Source organism: Sprattus sprattus (assembly GCF_963457725.1).
Source record: "Sprattus sprattus genome assembly, chromosome: 1".
NCBI classification, from domain to species: domain Eukaryota; kingdom Metazoa; phylum Chordata; class Actinopteri; order Clupeiformes; family Clupeidae; genus Sprattus; species Sprattus sprattus.
The window spans coordinates 34,466,647-34,482,927 of record NC_137920.1 but is presented as its reverse complement, the minus strand read 5'-3'; the positions used below and the strand labels follow the sequence as shown (position 1 = coordinate 34,482,927).

The 16,281-nt window shown below is 46.3% G+C and overlaps 2 protein-coding genes across 2 annotated transcripts in view; one reads left to right on the top strand and one right to left on the bottom strand.

Moving 5' to 3' along the window:
- Window positions 1-2,618: 2,618 nt before the first annotated feature.
- On the top strand, window positions 2,619-9,462 carry ift27 (intraflagellar transport 27 homolog (Chlamydomonas); the record flags this gene model as incomplete). Its single annotated transcript, XM_080836228.1, has 7 exons — window positions 2,619-2,652; window positions 3,083-3,162; window positions 6,250-6,309; window positions 6,849-6,908; window positions 7,259-7,376; window positions 8,670-8,779; window positions 9,358-9,462. The coding sequence occupies 7 exons, from the start codon at window positions 2,619-2,621 to the stop codon at window positions 9,460-9,462; spliced, it is 567 nt and encodes a 188-aa protein (XP_080692354.1).
- A 6,436-nt stretch (window positions 9,463-15,898) lies between these two features.
- Window positions 15,899-16,281, bottom strand: part of LOC308376851 (voltage-dependent calcium channel gamma-2 subunit-like) — a gene marked incomplete at its 3' end in the record, with an annotated part of 47,848 nt that continues 47,465 nt past the window's right edge. Inside the window, exon 4 of the mRNA XM_080853335.1 lies at window positions 15,899-16,281. This exon is cut by the window's right edge and continues 258 nt beyond it. Within this exon, the coding sequence (XP_080709461.1) occupies window positions 15,899-16,281 (383 nt within the window).

Here is a 16,281-nt window from a genome sequence, read left to right as displayed (position 1 = left end):
CCGGTGGCAAAGCGCTCTCGTAGTGCTCGCGCGCCAGGCTCGCTGTCAAATCGTCAGGCGCGCTTTAGACAAATACTCTCACGCGCGCGCCCCCCAACTAATTAGCAATGAAAAAGGGACTCGTCCAGCTTTGTGTGACAAGGTGGACAAAATTGGGAGTAACGAGAAACCTTCTGGAATTTGGTGGTCACGGGTAAGATGAGCGCGAAATCTATTGGGAGGTCCAATAAGCACAATTGCTTTCACATGACCAGAATGTTTTCACGCGTGATGTCTCATAACGCCACAAGGAAAGAGTGCCTGGACTAACCCGAGGTCTTTCTCATGTGCCCTGTATGCAGTGGCGTCGTAGGGGGGGGATAAAGGGGACTGAGTTACCAGGGCCCTCTGTGGGGGAGGGTCCTTGAGGACTGTGGAATTTTATTTTTCCTTTAAATATTAATATCATTTAAAGGTCCAAATTTTCTTGCTAACTAATATAATTTTAATGTTTTGGGTAGATAAATTGGTTGAATGATGGATTGAATTGTGTGTCCTAGTCTACATATAATGTCTGGAGACCCTCACCCCCCCGGCTCACGCACAAAATGGTTTAGTCCGCCTTCAGTGTGCTTTTTACCTATAGGCGCATTTGACGAATGTTAACGTTCATTCGACTGAGGCAACGGTGCGCATTGAAGATGTCCAAGAACGTTAAATCCGGGTTTCAGAAAAGAAAAGAAAGGCAGGCAAGAGAGAGAAAAAGAGACGAGGGAAAGCAACTACTAACAGACTTCTTTCCTAAGAAAGGTGAGCCCGAATGTGAAAGCAAACACCATACATTAAATGAACTCATGATGTGGTAATAAAACGAATCAATACCACCGCGATTGTCATTGCTAAAAACGGCATAACACAAAATTAAAAATAACATGCCCTATCTGTAATCTGAGGTAAACTCTAAATACATGTTTGTTTGCATAGCCTTCCACAGTTGCAGAGTGTGTTGCACGCACATCCAATCCAGGGTAAAAAGAGATCCGTAAAAATGAAAGAATACCCACACTGTTGCTGCTGACACCTGACGAACACCTGACGAAGACCAACAATGGTCGAAACGTTGTGCCAATAAAATACACGGGAGCTGCAGCAACAGTGTGCGGGTATTCTTTCATTTTTATGCATAGCCTACCACACCATTGCAATAGTAGGTCTATACTAATTAGAACATTTGGCTAAATTAATATTTGTTAGGCCATAACATAATTAGGCTAATAGCCTTATTAAGTAGGGCTAGTCTAGGCTCAATAAGTTCATAAGGTTAGGCTGTCAAATTAGTTGGCTAGCAAAGTTAACTTGTGAAACATGGCACTCAGTTTCAGAAGCAGCTAGTGATGCAGACCCCTCATCCTCTGACACTGTGGTCTTGAGGCAAGGTGAGCAGTTTAAAATGAAAGTAGCTACATCATTTTAGCTATTTATACTGTAGGCTTAATGTGTTTAGCAAATAGCAACACAGGCTGTTCCATCCAAAGGTGACTTTTTTTTGTTGCAATCAGGGTGTGAAGGGGATTTTAAGCAATATAGTAAAAAGTGTTCCAGGAAAACATCCCATACTCTACCTTTAAACATGTTCAGTCACACAAATTAGGCTACATTGGAATTGCCTGTTACAGTAATATCTATCAGATGCTTCATGCTTGTAGAGGGTTCTGTCCAGGAAGATGGAGAAAATGTGGTAGAGGATGACACAAGTGAAGGAAGTGATAGCAGAGAAGATTCTGAGAAAAGTGAAAGGGATGAAGAGAGGTCAGAAAGTAGTCAGAGCAGCGCCAGGGAGTGTATGCCAGAAGATCCAGCACTATGGACAGAGAAATGAACTAATGAAGAGAGAGACACAATTGTTCACAGACTGGCAAGCAACATAAAAACAAATAAAATTACAGCAAAAGACAAGGAAGGGAAGCCATTTCCTAACTACCTTCAATTTGCAAAGTTTCACCGTCAGGGGGGAGGGGGCGTGGCACTCTTTTTTTTGGGGGGGGGGGGGGGGGGGGGGGGGGGGGCCTATGAACCTACTGTGCATAGGGCCCAGAATCTGGTGCTACGCCCCTGCCTGTATGTGTCTTAAGCCCAACATGGTTTTCTTATCATCTGCATTCAGATGTCATTTAGGGCACAGGCTTATCTTAACCCACAGTACCATTGATTTGGAAACGCCTCATTAGGTTATTCCACAAGTCTTTATTATATTGGAGTTAAATAAATACAAATACATAGCAGTAGAGTTTTGTGAGCTGCATTGAACTTTACAGTTATAGTATGTGAGGGCATTGCTGCTCTGAGATCAATGCGTGACCCAATGCGTAATGCCAGATTAGGTTGAACAGTGGCCTCTAGTGGTTTTGCTAAATTATAAAATTAGGTTGACGTAGACGCCCCCGATTTTACGTCAAACACACTACTAACCAATGATATTACCACGTTTTCTCTCTCTGGTTACTATGCGACGGACTGTATGCTTGTGCTGCTAGGCGGAAGAGTTGAAGCAGTGTGAAACATGGAGAATTGATTAAGCTGAAAACAAACAAGTCTTGACAGCTCAAAGCATTATTTGTGTTGATTACTTGTTCTCTGCAATGGTGAAGTTAAGAGCAAGATGCATTCTCGTTGGTAAGGGCATTCGCTAGTTTGTTAAACACCGATTTTCAACATACATATCAAGATGCTTATTGCAGTCATACATGTTAGCTTGAAGTTAGCCAAAACGTCAACCATGTAGCCAATTTTGCTGTTCTGTACATGTTGTCTGATCACAAAATGAACAATGTTTTGATTCTACAGTTATCCTTAAATGACAACTAGTGATGGCCAAACCTTTCTTTCGAACCGCATTTAACACTCGAACATGCTTGCTGCTACTCCCAATTTTGGTCCCTAGACTAGCCTGCAATTAAACAGCCCGACAACGTTAGCTAGATTATTAGCCTGGAGGCTTTACGACACAGACAGCCTTCCTCCCCGCTGCAATCGATAACACAAAAACAATGGTGCTAACAAGCAAGAAATGCCCCACGGTGTTTGTTTATGTCTGCGTTCACAGGGGATGCTGCTGTAGGGAAAAGTGCCTTGTCCCAGATGTTCCGGAGCGACGGCGCCCATTTCCAGAAAATCTATTCTATGGTGAGACATGGCTATACCCAAACTATCTAAACGAATCAAGTTCAATGCTGTCGATAGCTCATCAAACGTTCAGTATTTAATTCGAGTGGTGGAGGAAATGTGTCATACTTCAGTGCATGTCATAGAGGCTTTTTCCGGGTTTCAGTTAGGTTTGTTTATGTACATCTGATCTAACCTCAAACATTTGCACAAATTATGATGCCCTGACATAATACACAGGTAGACATGAACAATAAGAAGACAGTTTGACTATATTATTATTGTCGCTGTAAAACAACAACTAGAAGTTACACTTTTAATACTAGACTGTATACACTTTTAATACAAGCCTGTATACACTTTTAATTCAAGACTAGTGGCTGAATTTTCCCAGTCTCCTTAGATAAAAGGAACAGTGTTTTATCAGTTGCATTGCATTTTTTATTAAAGGGTTACTTGGGATTTGGCACCTAGCCTGCACTTGTATTTGTGTCGTCATACACTCAACACAGTTGACTTTTAGTCTGGGAAGACACAAAATGTAGTCAAACCTAATGCCGTAAAAAATGGACACAAAGAACACGCCTAAACTAAGCACGATCAACTGAAAAAGTTATCCTGTGCCCGTTGGTGTGGGGGAAAAGTTCAGTCCTGTCTGCAGATGTTTACAAGGTTGTGCTCAGGAGAAGCCCTCCCCTAATCGATGTGGTATATCGACACACCTACCTCAGCATCTCACAGAAGGTGAGCCCTCACACAAAGCCAGGCCTCCAGCTAGAGCCACAGTAATCCTCTCTGGGAGACGCTCCATGAGAATGTATGTCACTTGCAATGCAAGGCCCTGCCGGCTGTGGCGTCGGTGCCCATTACTAATCCTCATCGCAAGGGTCTGCTGTACCCTCACTAAAAGTTTGTTTTTAATATTGTCATAAAGCAGTGGATGCACCACAACAAATGATGGGGTAGGTGAAGATGCTGTCAGATTTTACAACATGCATGAACTTGTAATGACCTTATTTTAGGTGTATGAGGGGACACCTTTGATGTGGCACCTTTTACCTTTTGGGATTGATGTACATTTAGACAATAAGTGGGCCTCCTGGTGGATATTGGTTGGTGTAATTCTGGCTTCACCTGCACCATGAGGTCTAGTTTATCCTTCGTGTATCTAGTTTGCCTAAACAAGCCGCAGAGTGAGGGGGTGGGGGGGGGGGGGGGATATGTGGCCTGCTCTAGGTTGTGCTGTCTGCAGTGCAGAGGAAGAGAGGCTTATCAGCGCCACCAGGCCCATGGTCTGCAGCTTGAGCTTCAGCGGGCGAAGAAGCCTGAGCAGATTGCAGAAAGCTCCTGTCGATTGCCCTGGATGGGAGCGGCGGGGAGGGCTGAGTGGGTCTGCTCGCGTCAGCAAGGCTGGAAGGCCGCAGGTGACGGGAATGTCAATAATTAATACAAAGGCCGCGGTAATCAGTGTGTGTGTGTGTGTGTGTGTGTGTGTGTGTGTGTGTGTGTGTTTGTGTGTGTGTGTGTGTGTGTGTGTGTGTGTGTGTGTGTGTGTGTGTGTGTAGGTGTGCGTGTGTGTGTAGGTGTGCGTGTGTGTAGGAGTGTGTGTGTGGATGCACTAAAGGTGTTTGACAAGCTGGACGTGCACCGCACTGCAAACAGCTTCAGCCTTAGCACTCCAGGCTTGGGGAAAGAAGGAGAGATGAAGGGGTAGAGGACAGGGGAGAGAGAGAGAGAGAAAGAGACGCCATGCCCTGATTGAAAGATGGGGGTTGAGGTTTTGTAAACTGTTTAGAGATAACAAACACACTCCTGCAGAAGAGAACACGTGTTTGCCTGTGTGTGTTTGTGAGTGTGTTTGTTTGTGTGTGTTTTGGAGCAAGATGAAGGGGTAGAGGACAGGGGAAAAAGACAGAGAGAGAGAGCGACAGAGGGACAGAGAGAGCGACAGAGACAGAGAGCAACAGAGAGAGAGGGACAGAGAGACAGAGAGCAACAGAGAGAGATTCCGTGCCCCAATTAGAAAATGGATGTTGAGGTGGTGTGACAAAGAAAGTTAATTTCAAGTCATTCAGATTCAGATCTGAGGTTGGACATTTTTTTTTAATCAAATGTTGCCTTTAACAGTTGAAAGGTAATGCAGACACTCGTACTTGTATGTTTGTGTGAGTGTATATGTGAGTGTATGTGTGAGTGCTTGTCTGAGTGTATGTGTGAGTGTATGTGTGAATGGATGTGTGGATGTTTGTGTGAGTGTATGTGTGAGTGTTTGTGTGTGTGTGTCTGTGTGTGTGAGTGTTTGTGTGTGTGTGTGTGTGTGTGTGTGTGTGAGAGTGAATGTGTGAGAGTGTATGTGTGAGTGTATGTGTGTGTTTTGAGGTGGAGGGTGGGCGGTGGTTGGCATTGGTGATGTAAGCTGAGGCCTCAGGCTCACCTCTCAGATCCTTGTGAAATGCCAGGCAGCTCATTACCGCATGTCCTGAACTGCGTCCATCTCCGTTTCCTAATGAGGGCTCATTGACATTCCAGTGGGCAGCTCCGGTAGCCCTTTACCACGCAGTCTCCTCGCCTCCTGCACCAGCACCACCTCCGGCACCACCATCTCAGAACTCCCAGCCTTCCCTTCAGGTCGAGGGCCGGCTCATAGGATGCGACGTCTGTCACGGTCGCGATTCGCCACCCTAACCCCACAGAGATCCTTATCTGGCTAGGCTAATGATGTCAGGGGAGGCTATGCAGAGAGCACTACCATGCTGAGGAAGACAGGCAGTTCAGTAACAGCTGTTAGCATCTGAACGGGTCTGGTTGTGCTTCAGACAATCGTGTAGATTGTGCCATTGGCATTTAAAACCGTGAAGCTGTTCTAGTTGTGATGTCAAGCGCACTCCTCTTTTGTATGGGGGGGTGGGATGATCAAATGGCACCAAGATTATGTAGAGGACATTTTAAGTGCTTACAGTCAGGTCTCCCTCAACCGGTGATTCATGAACAGCCATTGGATGAAGCATTCACATTCTTGTTAGTCATATTTGATGTGTGTTTTGTGCCCAAACTTGGCTGGTGCCATTGGAGTATCACAATGAGATTATATCTCTGATGTCTTTACAGACAGCTGGAGTGGAACTGCTGACGAAGTCTGTGAACGTCCCTAACACCAGTGACAGTGTGGTGAGTCTGTCCACACCACCCAGCCTTTAATTTAGTATTTGGATTAAAGTTATATACGTACATGACTGCATTTATGTTAGAATTACGTTATTCTTATGTTATTATATATTATGTTATAAGTGGAATCGTTTTCACCCCTCTGTTCTCTGTGTGGACGCATTCGTTATTATTAATCTTTCATCAATCAATCATTTTTGTTTAGCATGTAAAGACAGAAACATATACATTAATATAACCCCTTTTTTGTTTTACCACTGAAGTATTCAGGTAGTAACATGACATTCGCAAGGCATAATTGATATTGAAGTTGATGTTGATGAAGAGTTGATGGTGATAGACATGGCTGTTTTCTCCCCTCCCTTTGGTCTGCCTATCAAGGCAAATCAAGAACGTACCCTCTGATTCTCACAAGGCGCTTATCCCTAGGGGCACCATGTTTTGGCCCTCGCCGTGTCTGTCTTGTGATGAAAGCTGCATAGACTTACTGAAACACAGCTGACCCCCTGTCCCTCTGTCTGTCCCTCTGTCCACCTGTGTAGGAGCTGTACATCTTTGACACGCCCGGGAGAGAAATCTTCGCAGAGGCCTCTGAGAAAATGGTATGTGTGTTTCTTCTCTGCAAGTTACAGCTGGGTTTAGCCTCCTGGTCCGTTTCCACCAGGCTTCACCAAAACATGTCATGTAGCTGTCCGGGTTGTGTTCAAAATAAATGTACATGGCTCCTTTTTTGTAGTGCATGTTTGTGGACTAACTTGTTTGCATCTTGTATGTCCACTCATCTCTCTCTCTCTCTCTCTCTCTCTCTCTCTCTGTTATTGTGTGTGTGCGTGTGTGCGTGTGTGCGTGTGTGCGTGTGTGTGTGTGTTCTTGCGTGCGTTTGTGCGTTTGTTTGTGTGTGTGTGTGTTTGTGTGTGCGTGTGTGCGTCTGTGCGTGTGTTCTCATTTTCAGTGGGGGCAGCCCTCCGTGATGTGTCTGGTGTTTGACATCAGCAGCGAGGTGTCCTTCAGTAGCTGTGGCCGCTGGCTGGAGCGGGTCAGGGCCCACTGTCAGGGCCTCCAGGTGCCGGGTAAGAGCAGCAGTAGCACTCAGCTGGGTTACAGCACCAGTGTCAACCAGAGTTCAGCTGCCATTGGCTGCTCTCCTGTGACCAATACTTAGCCACTTAGCGCCGTTAAGCAGTGTCTTGGTGGGTGATTATGAGACATTTTAGCAAGCCTGATTACATTGATGATTTGGAAGAGGATACTTTATAAATCATTATTTGTAGGTTACTCGCTCTTAAATTCCAATATTCCCTATATGCCAGCGTTTCTGAAATCGACGTCGGCTCTCGCTATGAGGAAACTGCCAGTCCACAGAACCCCGCCACTGTCAATGTCACAGTCAATGCCACAGTCAATGCAACTGTCAATGCCACTGTCAATGCCACAGTCAATGCCACTCTGTCAGTACTACTGCAGGTCCCCACACCCTTGACTGGACATCTTGCTTCATAAAATGTTCAGTCATGGCGTGTTCAAAGCAAGTCTAGGTGCCTTTTTTTGTAAGGAAACGATCGGATAGGATCGTCACTCGTTTACTTGTAATTACGTCCCATCTCATAATACATTTTAGTTTATTATGAGTGACAGTTTCCTTTCAAAGCCAATGTGTGTCATATGCAGAACCATGCTGAGCAACACAGCAATGAAACCATTGAAGCTGCTCTAAGATTCTAAATCGAGAAATCCAAACACGCACTTCTCAAAGACAAATCAGAGGACTTCTGTGAAAGGAAAAGGGATGAATTGGCTAATGAAACTACTTGGTAATACTGCTTACTCAGAGCAATTTAACCACAAATTAGAAACATTTTTGTTGCCGTTAGCTAAGCTTGGGTCTCAATTGGAGATAACAAGTGTTAAAGGTGCATTCCACAATTCTAATCCAATACACACATCTCTGTCAAATTCAGTGAATTGCTCTCTACGGTCCCCTAGCTGTCTGTTCTATGTGTGCGCTCAAAATCACTCTGCTGTCCGTACACAGTCCTGGCTCTGTGATTGGGAAACAAAGTGGCTTGGACTGAGTAGTAGCCAAACAGAACTTCAGGAACTGGGAGTGGTGTGATTGGGTGTTGAGCTCAAATATCATCGTCCTTTTGCCAGAATCGTGGAGACCTTGCTTTTAACAGTACAGCATAAATTAACATCTGAATTACGCATGTTCTTCATAATGTTAACATGTAGCTAACCCTAGGTGTGTGTGTGTGTGTGTGTGTGTGTGGGTGTGTGTGTGTGTGTGTGTGTGTGTGTGTGTGTGTGTGTGTGTGTGTGTGTGTGTGTGTGGGTGTGTGCGTGTGTGTGTCTACCCTGGACAGGGGTGCTGGTGGGAAACAAATCGGACCTGTCCTCCCGAAGAGAGGTGGAGACGGCCGCGGCCCAGGAGTGGGCTCAGAGGCAGGGGATGGAGTACTTTGAGACGTCCGCTGTGAGTACACATACACACACACAGCTCTCACACACACACAGCTCACACACACACACACACAGCTCACACACACACACACACACACACAGCTCTCTCACACACACACACACACACACAGCTCCTACACACACACACACACACACACACACACAGCTCTCTCATACACACACACACACACACACACATAGCTCTCACACACACGGCTCAAACACTCACAGCTCTCTCACACACACACACACACTCACAGCCCTCACACACACACACATACACATACACACACACATCCCACAAACACACAGCTCACCGCCCTCTACACTGACATAGCTGTGTTATTGCTGCCATATCATGCGTGGCTTAGCTCATGGCGTGATGGCAGTATACCAGCTTTGGGCTAATTTCATATTGAGGTTGAAGGGTGGGTGTGCCCCAAGTGCTCCTCTTGTGAAGTTATTACCTACCTGTGCATGTGGGAAATACCTCTTCTTGATATGAGTTTTGTGTGTGTGTGTGTGTGTGTGTGTGTGTGTGTGTGTGTGTGTGTGTGTGTGTGTGTGTGTGTGTGTGTGTGTGTGTTGCAGAAAGAGATGGAGAGCTGTGATGCACCTTTCGTCTCACTGGCTCAGGCCTTTCACACTCTTTATCAGGACCGGCTGAACACTATCCAGAGTATAGTCTCTCCCTGAGCATACTCTGGCTCTGAGTATGATCACACAGTATATACTTACTCACTCACTTACGTATTTATTTTTGTGATGACAGTGGCTGAAGTTGTCATTAAATACCCTTCATTATATAACAGCAATGTATTTTTTTTGGTTACATACATAGTTGTGCGCTCTGTCAGATGTGAACTATGTCTTTTTTCCTGTTTGATTTTTACTATAACAACAGCTCTGACAACCAATTAAAGGTTTACTTTTTCTATTTTTGTGAGCTTTCTTGTGTGTACAACTATGTAGGTCATCATTGTAGTGTAGGGTATAGTGGCCTTATAAATCTTCCATATTTTAATGTCATAGCAGCTAGATGTTGCTCTGTTGAGCCCTACATAAGACTGAGAAATGTCACCAACTGCTCTGCAGAATCTTAAAAAAAAAGAAGCTTTGCACATAGATGAGGCTGAGATGGTAGTGAATAGTGACATCACCCGAGGACAAAACTGACTTCTTGTTTCGTGGCGAAACAATATGGCCGCTTTATTGTGTGACAGTTTTCCAGTGAGAGGCAAGTACAGTCCAGCCTCTGACTGTAAAACTTGGACACTCGAGGGGTATTGCCACGGGCTGAACGAAAACGAAAATGCAGTGGTACAAAAAAAATGAGCAAGGAGAAGAAGAAAAAAAGGATAATTACAGTTTTCAATTTCAAGGTTAATTCCGAATGGGGTCAGGAAGCATTGTCCTGGTTCGCCTCTTGTGACTACGACGCCTTTTCAAAGGCTCCTGTCCGCTCCAGAGCACAACTATCGGCCATTTAATCCAATTTCACAGGCTTCTCCGCCAGCCTGCCTGCCGGCCCCTCGGCAGACTCCGCGCCGAGACGTGCAAAACGAGACCATGAGAAAATGTTAACTTCCGCTACTGTTGCCTCAGTCAGTCAGTCAGGAAATACGTCTAAGTTAAATACCACAGAGAAAGAACATATGGCAATGAATATGGTAATGTAATCGCTTTTGTAGTGAAGGTCGCAGTTGTGAGTTTAAGGCTATACACATGAATCTGCCTTTATAATTATAATAACTGTAGGCTGCTTTAATTCAAACACACTTGACAACCACGCACACAGTGAGTTATTTGTTGTTCGTGTGTTTGGGGGGTTATGATTATGTACTGGTGTGTCCCAGCATGCCAAAGACAGGCTAATTACTGCATGGGAGGCTGAGTAGAGAGCTAGCGTAATAAATAAATGGTTGCGGCGGCAGATCTCGTTCGGCCAGCTCTACGCCGAGGCGTGCGTGGGCCACAGGCTTGCACCGGGGCGGGAGCCAGGCGACACGCTGGGGCCTGGAGGTGAGAGAGAGGCCGGCTCCCAGATCCGTCTGGCCCAGCGAGGCTCGCCTGGCTCCAGTCTGGGCCGCCGGAGTCTGGCCTCCTGGCACGGGGAGCGGGACGTGCTGGGCGGAGAGGGAGACACCCAGACTGTCCCGTGTCGGCGAAGCTGTGAACCAGCCGTGGGCACTCACATGGAAGGACATGAACACACACACACACACACACACACACACACGCTGTAAGATGTACATACAGACATAAAACCTTACCTCCAGGATTAACAGGAAAGGCACACTTGGACTGGGCCATGTCTGAACAGTGCCTTACCTGACCTCGCCTTACATGGGCCCGATCTGAAACCAGCACCTTGGAGACGGTCAGACAGAGGACAGCACCTGAGACCGCCTCAGATATATACATGAGGAAATCAACAAAGACATCAACACCCTGCACCTCCCTTTGCCATACCATGGGGTCTGGATGACCACCCTCACCACCGACCACCATTATCATGCTTGAAGGAGCCATTGGATACATAGGCTTTAAGATGAGCTGCATCCACAGACACTCACCTTCACCAACTACACCACCTCCACACGCTCCAGCAGCCATAATGACAAGAAAAACCTCACAGAAAAAGACCTTGCATGAACATCGCATGGTTGAACCATATCAGCACCACACAACTGATCTCTGATCAGAAGCCTCTCTGGGATATGGCATGTCAGACATGAGAGGTTTGTGTGTGTGTGTGTGTGTGTGTGTGTGTTTGTGTATGTGTGTGCAGGGGTGGGATGGGAGGTGGGCGGGGTTGGGGGGTGGGGGTGGGCTGGAGATGCTGGAGAAGTGTGCGCAAGGTATGGCTGCAGTGTCTACTGCACAGTCATTAGTATTCTGCAGCGGCTTTGCTCTCTCTCTCTCTCTCTCTCTTGCTTGGTTACACACACGCACACACACATACACGCACAGACACGCACACACATAGACACGCGCACACACACACACACACACACACACACACACACACACACACACACACACACACACACACACACACACACACACACACACACACACACACACACACACACACACACACACACACACACACACACACACACACACACACACACACACATAAAAACACACACAGGCACACAACGCAACCAGAATTGCAGTTCATCTCTGCACCATTAGAGGGAGCAAGAGTACAAGCTTTATCAAGCTCATGCGGGAGAGAGCGAGCGAGAAAGAGAGCACTTCTCTGCTGTGTCTCTCCCATCGTTTCACAGCTCTGGCTGTGTGGTAAATACATTAGCTTGTGACATGGCTTGACATTTTTTCTACAGACCAAACAGCTCCCATGCTCACAGTTCTGCCCCCTGTGTCTGAGTTTGAGTGTGAGTGTGGCGGCCCATGGCCAAGGAATATGAGGTCAGGACAGGCAAATAAGTCTAGAAAAACGCACAGGTAAACACAGCGCCCCAAATAAACTTCATGGTTTGGTTATTGCACAGTGGCAAGTTAACCTAGACCTCATCTTCTTAATTATTGTGTTAATTATCATGCTTAGGACGAGATTTAAAGATGGCAAAGTTTCGAGAGAAAAATAACGCCAGGCCTCTTCAATTCCATTACATGCCTTTCGTGAATATTAGGCAAACGCATGACCACATGACACCCACCAAAGTATCTGACTCTCCAAACGTTTCAGACACCCAGCCCATATGCTGGAGATGGGTCTATTGGAGCTTGGAGGGCTGACTTTAAATGCTGTTGCGAGCACATCACAAGCACAGCCTGAATCAGGAGGGAAATACAGTGAAGTACCTCCGAGCCTAAAGCCTCAACTAGCCCTATAGAGTATCACGTCACACAGAAGAACTAGTCTGACCCGGTGGCAGTGGTTCAGGAGCTGGAGCAGCCCAAAGGAGCCATCGCTGGACCCTCTCCTCTCTCTCTCCCGGAACCGACCTCCTGGCTCCTGCGTGCGTCGTGTGTGAAAGTGCCCCCAAAAGCTAGAGACCATGGTCCTGTTTCTGCGTTTCTAGTCTGGAGTAGCTGATGCCTTCACACTGCCTCACCCTCCCCTCACCACCACCACCCCCACCTCTCTCTCTCTCTTTCTCTCTGTCCCTCATCCACTCCACTCACACGCTCCCTTGCGTCTCCTCTTCACTGATCACACCACGCTGCAGAGAGCCACGCTCACAGCTTTGATCCGCACACCAGGGAGGGGGGATAGAGGGAGAGAGAGAGAGAGGGGGGAAAGAGGGAGAGAGAGAGAGAGGGGGAGAGAGAGGGAGAGAGAGAGAGAGAGTGGGGAAAGAGAGAGCGAGAGAGCGAAAGAGAAAGAGGAGGGAGAGAGACAGAGAGAGGGGGGATGGAGAGGGAGGCAAATGCTCCATATTCAAACGCCAGCAAAAATGTAGAGGCTAACGGATTGTCAGTGACATCAAATAATTGGCAAGGACACAGACACACAGGCGCTCACACACACACACACATGCACGCACGGGCACACACACACACACACACACACACACACACACACACACACACACACACACACACACACACACACACACACACAGTGCCCCACAAAACTCTCAGCTTGAATCAAACTCTGCGCCAGCTTGACTTCTTTTCTCTTGCTAGCTAGATCACACCAACCTCTAAACAGATATTATTACAGGAGCAGAATGCCAATACACATCCTGTAGGAATGTACTACTCCAAGAAATGGCCATTTCCAAACAGACCACATTGAAAGAAGGCATGAGAGCTGAGAGAAAGAAGAGAGAGCAAGAGAGAGAGGCTGAGAGACAGAGAAAGAGTGCAGCAGTGTCATGGACACTTTTCCTTCCACCTTCATTCTTCATTTCCACCTCCATTCTTTTTCTGGACCATCCCAACTCTTTTATGTGTGAGTTCATTGTAGTAACAGTGTCAGATTCTCCAGTGAGGCTACATAAGCTAAGGTCAAAATGTCCCTCTGTGGCTTTAAAGCAATGTTGCATGTGTGAAAACGTGTGGTACCAAGAGAGGGGTTCTGAGAAATAAAGAAAGTATGTGATCCAGTAAAGGAAGCTTTTCTCTAGCATCCAGTTTACAGCTCCCCTATGAGCTAATAGACGCTAATGGAAATGAATAGAAGATGGGCAAATAGGTCACAAAGCCACCACAACCTGACAACATTTTTTTTGTACTTCCCCTAGTGGGGCTACAATTTTATTCAACATTGGGGCGTAATGCATCCAAGTTTCGGATCATTCAATTTTGGCACCTTTTTGAAGAAGATGGCATAGCTTTTTTTTCCGTTGTTGTTTTTCATTTGTGAACTTCATTGAAACAACACAATGTAACGAAAAAGAAAAAAAAAAGACGATGAAAAAGAGGAGTAAGGCTGAGTGTGATGTCCAAAATGAAACACAGAAGTACATTTACAAAGAAAAAGGACGTTGTTCTCTTTTTCTTTTTGTTTCCATTAAAAAAGGCCTGTGTTCATTTGTTAAGATTTGATTCCCCCCCCCCCCCCCAACCAAAGCATAAAATGAAGCCCCATTAACATCAAATCATCCCCTCAAGAAATTAAAATACAAAAAGAGAGAGAAAAATACACAGAATTACAGGGACAGTTTCCCATCTTTAGTGTTCTCTCTGAATCCCTCCCCTCCCCCCACCCCATCTCCCTTCATCTGCATCTATAATTATCGCTTTTCAAAATGTACATTTCCGAACAGCAGGTTGGTTGTACATTTGTTTTTCATTGTTTTTCATTTTTTTGAGCATGCATGTAAATCTTTTATCAGGAAGTCTTTCATGTGGGATCTCTTCATCGTTTTACAGTTTCTGTCCTCTTGCAGGTTGATCTGACCATAGACATAGGCTCTGACGCCCGGTCTGTTTCGGTCAGACGCCCTCTTGTCTCAACCTTTAACCCTATCCATTACCCAGAATTCCTGTGAACCCCTCCAGTTGTTCACCTGTCAATTCCCTTCCATCCTCTCCAAATGTAAGATGGTGGTCAGGGTACCACAGCTGACAAGTCATGTGACTCACACAGCGTGTTTCGTCTCTGTTGACCCCGAGGAAGAGAGAAAGCGGACAAGGAAAACAAAAACAAAAATAAAACAAAACTTAACAAAGCAAAAAGCCAAGGGGAGACAGATCCTGAAAGGAGCAAGACCAGGGTTAGTCTTTAAAAAGTCGTTTGACCACAGCTGTCGCCTTTCTCCTTCCTGCCATAGGGAAAAATAAATAAATAAAAAATACTCAGTCACACCCTTCCGTCTTTGCTGTTTTCGTTTCCATGGCGACTTTATTGAGTGATTCGTTTATTTAGTTTGTTCCAAAAAATCTCTTCCTTTTTTCCATTGTTTGTTTTACATAAGGGAGGGTCTGTAATTTATTCACATCTATATATATTTATATAGCCATATATAATCAGTTCATAATGGATCTTTTTTTTGTTTAAACAAAACTTGGTATTGGCTGGGCACAGTATTAATGCCAATACATTTAAACAATGTATAAAAGAATAAAATACACTGATGTCATTAAATGGAGCGAGATGATTGGAGGTTAGAGGCGGGGAGGACGAACGGAGACCCCTCCCACACCCAAGCAGCAGATGGCGACGAGTTTAAAAACCAAAAACCCAAATATTATTTGTTTTTTAATATTTTCAAAACTCGTCACTCTCATGGCCAATCCTCCTTCTACCTGCAGCAGGCCCTCTCCTCGCTTGACGTTGTCATCTGATCACTTGAGACTGTGAGCTCTTCAGCGCTGAGCAGGAAGGTGTAGTGCCTTTTTTTCTGAATGATTATGATTTAATCACTGTACGATTCTTACGATTCTTACGATTCTTACGCCTCTCCGCGCATGGAACCTCATGGAAGCTATCACAACGTGACCCGGTATGTCCTGCTTTTAACCCCACTTTCTCCGTCTCTCCCATTCTCCTCCTCTCTTTCTCTTTCACCTCAATCACCCTTCACCCTATATTTTCCCTTTTGTCTGAGGGCACGTGTATGTGTGTGTATGAGGGTGTGTGTATGCAGGAGGCTCTTTTTGGAGGTGGGTCACGGGGGTGTCGTCGTGGGGGAGGGAGGGGGGGGGGATCTCATACGGGCGTGGTGCGCCGGTTGGCCGCGTTGCCGTGGCCCGAGTCCTTTAGGTCCTTGGAGACGCAGTTGTGGACCTGCAGGAAGTTGTGGTCCCTCTCCGAGTTGTAGTTGGAGGGGGGGGTCCCATGGGAGGATTTGAGGGTGTCCCCCCCTCCTCCTCCACCTCCTCCTCCTCCTCCACCTCCCCCTCCGCCACGGCTCATTGTGTACATGTTGATCTCGGTGGAGGGCAGGGCGCCAAAGCCCTTGAGGCCAACAGGCGAGTTGTCACGCGAGTGCGAGGGGTCGGTGGAACGTGAAGAGGAGCGTCGGCGTTGGTAGCGGTAGCGGTAGCTCGGGATGCGTGTGATGGCCGAGCCCTGGAGGTAGTCGGCGCCAC